The sequence below is a fragment of the Eutrigla gurnardus genome, assembly GCF_963514095.1.
Source record: "Eutrigla gurnardus genome assembly, chromosome: 7".
Lineage (NCBI taxonomy): Eukaryota > Metazoa > Chordata > Actinopteri > Perciformes > Triglidae > Eutrigla > Eutrigla gurnardus.
Window position 1 is genome coordinate 18,575,295 of NC_139921.1, and position 9,936 is coordinate 18,585,230.

Here is a 9,936-nt window from a genome sequence, read left to right on the forward strand (position 1 = left end):
AAACACTCACTCACTCCCAAGTATGGTAAATGTGAGTGTGCCCAAGCCCACACACACACACACACACACACACACACACACACACACTGCATCTGCCTCTGGGTACGTCCAGGCAGGAACATTGTCAGATCCATGCATCATTGGTAAGAAAATCTCTCTACCCCCCCACCACACACCCCCGCAGCACACACACACCGCTGCCACCCCCGCCCCTCAGAGGCAGACCTGAAAAGATCCTTTTGTCCCTCATCACCCGCCTGCCCCCCCCCCCCCGCTCCCTCCTCTCCCCCGTCTCCCCCCCTCCTCTCTGACACACACCCCTCATACAGCCTGTGGTTAAGGATACCTGGGACTGTCTCACACCCGACTCCTGTGTGGGGGCAAAGCTAGCTGCAGGCACCAGACCGTGGAAAGGCAACTCGACCAAAAGCTCCTCATCTTTGGATTTTGTCCTGATAGGAGATGCACACTGACTCCGACGCCAGAGAAAACATTAGGCCAGCTGAGGCCCACGGCGCAGACTCATGCAGCCTACTCTCAGTGTTTATTTGCACACGTCAGGGCCCTTCCTGCTGTTGATTTAGAGCCACTGCCACTTATACCTATGAGAAATGAAATGCCCTAATGATGACTCAGACTCTGTTTGCCATCAGCAGCTGTTGTTGCTGGCACCAGGCGTGCTACAGGCTGACGTTACCTCCAGCTTTTGTCATCCAGCCTATAGGCCGGAGCACGCCGACCATTTACACTTGTTGCGTGGCTGATGAGGGGAAGACAAGGGCGGCTGATACAGCAGATAGATTTACGGCTGCAGACGTCGTCCCTCCAGATTGGAGAAGTGGGGGATTGGAGCGTGATTAAAAGCACTGTCAGAGTTTCCGTGTCGGATTGATTTTAGTCTCTTGCACATCCTGAAGGTGACTCCGGTGGCCTCCCTCTGTCATGTGGCACACAGCCTGTTTAATCCTTGCTGTGTCTGTACCCGGCCGGACATGTTGTCATTAGATTAACAGGTATGAGGAGTCACTTTGGTGGCTTTGTGATCACCTGTTTGCTAATTTGTGAATATTTAGCCGCACTGTGTGCCAAGGACATGTGTTGTAGTCAAAATGATGTACAAGCTGCAGGACCTCTGACCTCTGCTGAATACGACATACGGGCAATACTGTTATTTATTATTTTAGGTGTAGCCTGTTATGATAAACAGTTTAATCTTAAAATCCTATGCAAGTTAAACCATTTGTTTACCATCACATTTCCTGGGCAAATTGCTCCATTATAAAAACATCCCTTTATGTTTTTAATTTCATATTTCAAAACTGGTCATATAATCTACATTAAGACTGCTTTATAAAGTAATGTAAAACATAAATAATCATCTACATCAGTATGCTTTTGTGTTTGTTTCTTAGCCAGAAATAACACACACATATGTCACATTTTCTGTTGTCATTTTGAAATTACACTCTTCATATTTTAAGATTAAAGTTGAAATGCTGGATGTAATCTCACCAGTGGTGTCATACAGTAACTACGTACATTCACGTAAAACTTAAAGGTCCGGAAACCACATTCTCCACCAGCATTATTTATACGAGTAATGGTCCGCATATACATACTATTTTCTGCTTAATTTATAGAAAAGGTTTCTTTTCCTTTTCACATGAGACATTTCTGCATTTGTGTTTTTTTCTCTCTGGTTTGAAGTGGCAGGGCACTGCTTTTGAATATTTCATTGCACCAATCAGGATTTAGTAACATTTTCATCAATATCGGAGTTGTTTGCTCAGTTTGCAGGCTACTGTCATTAACATCTGAATAAACCACCCACAAATACCTGATGAACAAATACATTTTTGAGTCTTAAATGCTTAATAATACCCAACTGTGTTATTCCTAACTTTAACTTAATCATAAATATTTAGTCTAGTGAAAAATATTTAAAACACAACCAAGTTTTCTGTGGTTTTAAGATGAGTATTTCCATTATATATAATGCGATACTTTTACTCTACATTTCCGGGGAAAATATACATGTTTACTGCACTGCATTTATCTGACACTTTAAGAAAACTACAATACATTGTTGTAGATGAAACAACCAAACAGCACATAACGTTGCTAAAGTTTGCTTCGCATCTGCACCTTTAATAATGATCCAATAGCACAATAATAAAGGACTGACAGCTTTTTTTTCTAAATAACACTTTAAGTACATTTTGTTGCTACATTTCTAATGTAACATTTTTAATGCAGGACTTTTACATGATTTTGACTACTTGTGGCTAATTTTACTCATGTCATCTCTTTTCCACCACTGACTCTTACGTATAAATGTAAAAAGAAGAAGCACTGACTGAAACGCCTGATGATGGAAGGTCTGCTGAGGACATTCAGACAGACACATCACTCAAACACAACCATATGGATCTCTCTAGGTGATAGATGGGGAGCACAGGCTGTTTTTTTTAGTAGACCTGAGAGGTTCAGGGAGGGAGAGCGAGAGAGAGAGAGAGGCCTCTGTGATGCAGAATACCTCAAGGTCCCTCCACTGAAGCCGGGCGTTGCAGCCCTGCAGCCCTGCAATCTTCGCAATCAAGCAGTAATGCTAGCAGCGACTGTTTCAGATTATGCTCAGGAAATCCTCTGTGCTCTCTGCTCAAAACAATTTACCCTGACATGAGCCCAAAGAAGAGTGTAGGGGGGTGGGGGACAAGAGAGCTGTCCTCACCAGATTCCTGCTCTCAGGCCACCATATTCTCATATTCTCCCCTACAAATAATCAGTTTATTTATGCGTTATTTTTATTAGTGCCACATTGTTGTTGTTTATTCTGGGACATTATTATGATGCCCTCTATAAGAGTGGGAGTATTTGCTAATACTCTTTTTTTTTTTAGCAATGATATGTCTGTAAGCTCTTATTAATGCCCCTATAATTTGTTTTGTTTTGTTTATAGGACATCTATATTGATTTCATCAGGCAGTGAACTTGAAGCTCCTTCATAAGGGATGTTTGCCATCTCTGTGTCAGAATATTAAGAGCTGGTATATAAAGGTTGAGTGCTGGCTCTTTCCCATGGCCCGGAACCGACAGAACAAACTCACGGAGAGAGCAAAGAAAACACGGCAACAAAAAGCCAATGATCCGCAGCAGTTGGGCTAAAAAAAATGACGAGAAAAAAAAAAAACCCACACACAAACATGTATTAGACCTACGGAGCAGACACGGTAATAAAGGATCCAACGCTGGTTCGCGCGCGCACACACACACACACACACACACGCACACACGCACACAACAGCCTCCTGGCAGCTGCTCGTGTTGACTCACATTTGTATAATTAAATTTCCCTTTATGACTGTGTTTGAATTCTATGTTTTGAATTACCGTTATTGTTGTTAAAAAAAAAACCCCAACAAGGACCCAGTAGAGCAGGTTTTAATCTTTAACAAAAAAAAAAATGACTCGTAATATGTTTGATATTCATATCCCACCAGTATGAGATTGCTTGCTTGGCATTTGTTGCGTGTAAATTCTAAGCAGTTGGAAAAAAATATATATATAATTAAATAGGTCAACAACAAAATAAACAAGAAAATTAATCTTGCCTGCAATTCCCGGTGAATTAATTGCCAGTGATTATTGTCCCGATTCATTTGGTTTTGTTTGAGGGCCAGAATCTAGACATTAATGTCTATTTGTTTTTATTCTCTAAAATACACAAATAAGACAGAGACCAATGTATTACTTTTGTTTTATTGGAAACTAATTACCATGACTCTAATGAAAACGTTACCTCTTAGTTTCCATCGCAGGAGGTTGCTATAATTCTTTTATCTCAACAAAATATCATAAATTAAGCATATGGGTAGTCCAGTTAAGTGTTTCGTTGAGTTTAGAGTTTCAGGTAGGTCCTGTTTGTGTGTTTTCGAGTGCAGGAGATGAGAAAAGCTCCTGTCAGTGGGGTTATACAGGTTAAGCGCATAAAGGATTTTTTTTTGTTCTAACCAAATTTAACGACAGACAAGTCAGTCTATATTATAAGGTAGGCTACTATAGTGTTATTTCATACATGTACTCAATCTGATACACTTATCAGTCTTCTTTTTTTGTTTTTTTGTTGTAAAATAGAATAATCTGGCGGCCTCTTTAAGAGCCCAAATCCACAAGACTGGAGGTTAGAGGTCCCAACAAGGAGTCCTGCAGTTGGTGCGGGTGTCCGTGCATGCTGTGGACCGGTGGGGGCCCCAGGCCGGACATGGGGTAAGCGGAGGCCCCGGGGTGGTTCATGTTGCCCTGAAGCAAAAGCGCTGAGTTCTGGTCGGGGCTCGGAGGTGGAGAAAACTCGTCCTCCGAGCTGGACATGAGCGACTTTCCTCCGTCTAGCGGGGACAGCTGGTTCTGTTTGTTGCCGCCTGCGTTGCTGTTTTCACTGTTCTCTCTGGAAACGACACAAAAAAAGAGGAGAATGAGAGAAAAATACATTTTGCTAGATTAAATCCGTATGTTGACATGATATTTTGAAGAGCAACATAAAAGGCAGACATAATTATTATTTGCAGTAACACCAAAAATAGGCTAGTAGGCCTATTGGCCTGGAGAAAAACACACGAATCTGGGAGGTTTAGTTATTTGCTCTCCCTGTTATTTTGTATGAAATGTTTTCTCTCTATGATATCTCCCGATCACGTAAAAGGCTTGTTAAACCACGTGTTAATTTTACTCCTCTGTAACCCAATTGAACCTTTTAACACGTAGCGAGAAAGTACTCCAAAAAAATACCATATAGCTTTTATATTTTCCAGCATTATTAAACACTACATTATCTTAATGACTGAAGCGCATGTGTTTTTTTACATTACATGTAACCCTAGTTTATGTTATATTCAGGCTCAAGTCAACCGTGGCAGTTTCTAGAAGAAAGTCCATTATTTGTCAACAACACCACCATTACTGTTATCACATGTCTGATTTAGGGGACTAGAATATCCAACATGAGAATAAAAAAGAAGAAACTAGTTGAAATCAAATGATATAATCAGAAATACAATGTTATTTATTTTCCTTCTCTGCCACTTCCTTGCTGTTTATGAAGACCTTCAGTTCCTCTTACTTTTGCTGCCACATTTTGGCAATATTTCATTCTAAATCCACCCTTAATTTGCTCTTAAAACATACAAAACAAATCAACATTTTAACAATAACAAGCAGCCCCGAGAATGTGCCTGTAACACGTACCTCTCCTTCGCCTCCGCGGCTCTGTCTCGCTGCCGTCTGTTTTTGAACCAGTTGCTGACCTGCGTGGTGGTCAGTCCTGTGGCCTCGGCCAGCTCTCTCTTTTCCCGCGGGGACGGGTAAGGGTTGTGCGTGTACCACTCTCTCAGGACGCCCCTGGACTTCTCCTTAAAGCAGTAGCTGGTCTCCTCGCCGTCCCATATCGTGCGGGGCAGCGGGAATTTCCTCCTCACCCGGTACTTCCCTACGGCTCCCAGCGGCCGGCCGCGCAGCTTCTCCGCCTCCACGTAGTGCGCCTTCAGCCAGAGCTGCTGCAGCTTCGGGTGGTTGTGCGGCGAAAACTGGTGGCTCTCCAGGATCTTGTAAAGCTCTCTGAAGTTCCCCCGGTGAAATGCCACCACCGCCTTGGCTTTGAGGACGCTCTCGTTCTTGTGGAGGTGATCGCACGCGGGCAGGGACCACAAGAAGCGGCCGAGCCTCTCCAGGTTTCCACCCTGCTGCAACACCTCGCAAACACACGCCACTTGCTCCTGCGTGAACCCGAATGACGGCAATATAGACATGATGTCCGAGCTCCCTCCTCCGTCCGAAATGTCGTTATCCAAAATAGCCGCCGTTTATTTGCTGTGTTTAGAGTTTCTCGTCACGACGCAATCCAGCGCGATCCGCCCGCGCAAGCACAGGCCTATAGGCTATCCACTCCACTCCGGCCCCTGATGCGCGCAGCAGATTGGGATGTTGATTGTTGGGACAATTTGTTCCTGTTGGAGATATGTCAGGCTTAAAGGGAGCCTGTGCGTTATGGTGATTGGCTCTCCCACTGCCCTGCACCGTGTACAGCAGAGCAGGACTGAGTTTGCAGCTCCGTTTCCTCCCCAGAGGCAGTGCGTCAGGGGCTGAAATAGGAGCACTCTCCCACCTCCCGCCCCCACAGTCCCTCTCCCGCTTCAGCCGAGGGAGCAGAGCAGCACCTAAACACTAATCAATTATTACAGACCTCTTCAAAAGTCTTATTAACATCTCCTGAATATACATCTTCCGCGACTATATGGGTTAACAGATTTTCCCAAGTGGGTCAAACCGCACGCTGAATCTCCGCGCGTTATCAGTAATCACAGTCAGTGGAGGGTAAACCCGCAAAAACACAGAGCTATTATGTGTGAGGGGGAAAGTGTATACACTTTTAAACGCTGGAACACTTAGAACAGCTCACAGAATCAACCGATGGTGGAAGAAAGCAGGACAAAAAAAAGGAATACTACATATCAAACAGCTTCATTGATTTTGTTTTTGTTACTTTAGTGTTTTTTTGTCCAGCTGGAGGTTTATTTACCATCCCAGCTGATCACGGTTGACGCCCACCGACTTAATTACATGCAGATTGAACATTTTTGCTGTGTTCCCACCGTCAGTACTCTATTAATTACGGAAGCCGTTTATTTTATGAGGTGGTATAATTTAATAAGTTCCCATGATTGTTGGGTCCATGGTGCCATTACGCACGTCTTTTATATGAGAAAACTATACTACCTGCCAAACGTGTTGCAGGACAGACCAGGAAATCAGCCACACACTGTGTGTGTGTGTGTGTGTGTGTGTGTGTGTGTGTGTGTGTGTGTGTGTGTGTGTGTGTGTGTGTGTGTGTGTGTGTGTGTGTGTGTGACTGTGTGTGTGTGTGACTGTGTGTGTGTGACAGAGAGAGAGAGAGAGAGAGAGAGAGAGAGAGAGAGAGAGAGTAAGAGAGAGAGAGACATAAATTGGCAAAATAAATGTATACCAAGCTCTAATTCTGCTGATTTGCCAGAACACGTTTTGTTTTTATGCCGACAATTTCCTCATTTTAAAAATTTTTAGATTTGAAATACGCTTTGGACACAGCCTATAACTTCACTTCTTTGTTTTGTTGTCTTATCCTTATTTCCTACATCATCACGTGTTTTTGTAGAGGTCCTTCCAGCCTGTAGCCTACATTTATATTTCAGGGATTAGACGGGCACCGCGCTGGCTCCAGTGTTTTCTGCGGGGTGAAACTCTAAACCAATCCATTAGTAAATTAGTTCTCTGCCACACTGGTTCTTGGTGGCGCAGTTGTTGGTTTGAGCCATATAGATCACATTTCTGTATCTGCACCATGAGTCTGAAACCAAACTCCCTTTCAATAAGCCTAAGTTAAGGAACAAGATTTGACCTCCAAATAATATTTAACTTGAAACAAATTCACAAGACACGTTTTGAGAAGAGGACATCTTTCCTCGAAGATTCCCCCCCTATAATAAACACATGCGTTGAACGTTTGTTTTTGTGGCGACAGACGTCTGAGCGAACGGAGATCTGTTCTGACCAGCCCCACCCTGAAATATCCGATATTTCTAATGTAACCTATGTCATGTTATGGAACAATAGGCTACATTTAATATTGTTTCAAATGCATATGTTTACAATATTGAAAAGGGATAATTTTCGCGTTCCTTTTGTGTGCAAAAACAAAACTGCAGTTCAAACTTTAGCATGTGTCCACTTTGATCAATGTCTTATGATATGATATGTGATATTATTATTATTAGGGACAGATTGTTGGCTGAATCACAACTAAAGTCACTGTTCATTTGAATCATTTTAGCAATATTTTGAGAAAGACACCATGTCATAAAAATAATTAAAAAACCTTAATTTTGTTCCATGTCACACTTTATATTATAAAAAAAGGTCAAGTCCATTTTTAAAAACAGCTTAATTTTCTAATGCCATATTGCTTGATTAGATAAATCCATCTTGTAATGTAAATGAACTGTGTCTTTAGTAGACGCGCGGGCTCTCAGGCCACTTGAGCTCGGGCTCTATAGCAGCAGTCTGCTGTGTGTAAAACCTCAGTGCTTCAGTAAATGAGCTGTCTGATGAGCGGCTCTCAGGTTTCTCTAATATCTCTACCACATTGCGCCGCGCCTCCTCCTTTAACCCGAGCAGCCCGGGGGGCGAGATTATTTCAAGATGTGGACTCTCCGCCTCCAACGCGGCCAGTGCTCCTCATAGCCGGACAAGTAATGCAGTACTGGCCATCAGTCGTTACTCCAAGTGGGACTAGCAGGAAGCAGGGCTCCTATTCTCCTCATTCTCAGGGCTGATAAATAGAATGGACGTTCCAAGTTTTAGTTATTGCCTTTTTTTTTTTTTAAACTCAAATGAGTCAGAGTGTTTCCACCACGAAAAAAATCAACTTTGTCATATCTCATTAAACCGGTTTAATGGGAGGTGGGCTCGTTGGATTCTTAGATGTATTGGTGGTAGAAGAGACATTCATTACTTACGGGGGAAAGGGAATGCAATGTAACGGTGACACTCCTTGTGGGAGCAAACGAGAGAAAGGGAAAAAGTCTCAACTCAAAAGCACCAGAAAACACTTCATAAAAATGTCATCATCAAAAAAGCCCGTATTTCCTATAGGAGTTTTTTTTTTTTTTTTTTTTTGGAAAATATGGAGGAAAAGTGAAACGACCACTGGCTCACTGAACAGATGGTTTGCACTCTATCTAAATCCAAAGTGCTATTTCAGCTGTATCGACTGGAACAAAGCCGATACTGTTCAAATTAAGTGAAAATTTTCTTTTTTCTCTCTTTTTTTGCTTTGTTTTTTTTTGGGGATGGATATTGGTGACATTCAAGGGTGTCCTCTTACTGCATTGAAAAAACATACAATACGAATTTATTTATTTATTCAAAACATAAACAAAAACAACAATGCACTCCTAAATTAAGACCCCATCATTTCTAAGTCATGCTTGTTTTTCATAACCATTCACGTGGAAATGTATGTATGTCGAGCTGACATTTTTTTTTAAAAGCCCATTTAACCCTTTAGATAACATCCCGGTCATATTATATTACCAATTCAACAATACATGCCGGAAAATGACAAAAATAAGTATTTGTATTTTTATATCAAAATCCAATATGTTTTCTTCCTGGAAAAGAAAATATGATGCATGATTACATCAGCTTGTACCAATAATATCTTGACATCAACCCATCAATCAATCTGCAACTTCAGAGTTAGAAGGTATTGAACTATTTGAACGATCAAATCAAATTCCTCCCAACGTTATGTCCTGTTTTACTCGGAAATACGTCACTGTAACTCTCGAAATACCGTTTCAGCTCGACTTAAATACAGTATCACAAAAGACACAATAATTAACTTGACATTTGACTACTGATCTATTGACATTAATTCATTTAATCAATCGTGGGGCGCATTATTGGCTTACACTTTGTGCTTGTAAGATGTCCTAAACGTGTCTTTAATTAAGAGTTAAAACGGTTTATTCTGTGGGGCGAAAGGCAGTAAAAATAACTTCTCTCAAAACAAAACACAACTGTTGACATGAGTGAGTTAAATGAAATTGGAGCTGCAATTATCAGCTTAACAGAGTTTCCTGTCATGTCGGAAAATTAGACCTGGTACAAGTGCACTGGGGTTAGCCCCCCCATCAAAATCATTACGCATTTCCTCAGAGGACCACCTCCACAAATATGCAATTACGGCCTCGGCCTTTTACAGTGCTGCTCTGTAAACACGCCCCGGGCGTATAAGATGATTTGTTTTAGGGATTTCTTTTTTTTAATTTATTTATTGTTGTTGTTGTTGCAGGGCTGGAGCAAGCAAACAAACCAGGCGGGCAAGACAAACACATAAACAAACAA

The 9,936-nt window shown here is 41.9% G+C and overlaps 1 protein-coding gene across 1 annotated transcript; it reads right to left on the reverse strand.

Annotated features, from left to right (window-relative positions):
• Positions 1-3,431: 3,431 nt before the first annotated feature.
• Positions 3,432-6,086, reverse strand: LOC311015435 (homeobox protein six1b). The gene is made up of 2 exons (XM_084012667.1): positions 5,242-6,086; positions 3,432-4,444 (listed from the first exon to the last, which is right to left on the reverse strand). Exons 1-2 carry the CDS (start codon positions 5,799-5,801, stop codon positions 4,153-4,155), a joined length of 852 nt encoding a protein of 283 aa, XP_083868793.1. The 5' UTR covers positions 5,802-6,086; the 3' UTR covers positions 3,432-4,152.
• Between the last annotated feature and the right edge of the window lie 3,850 nt (positions 6,087-9,936).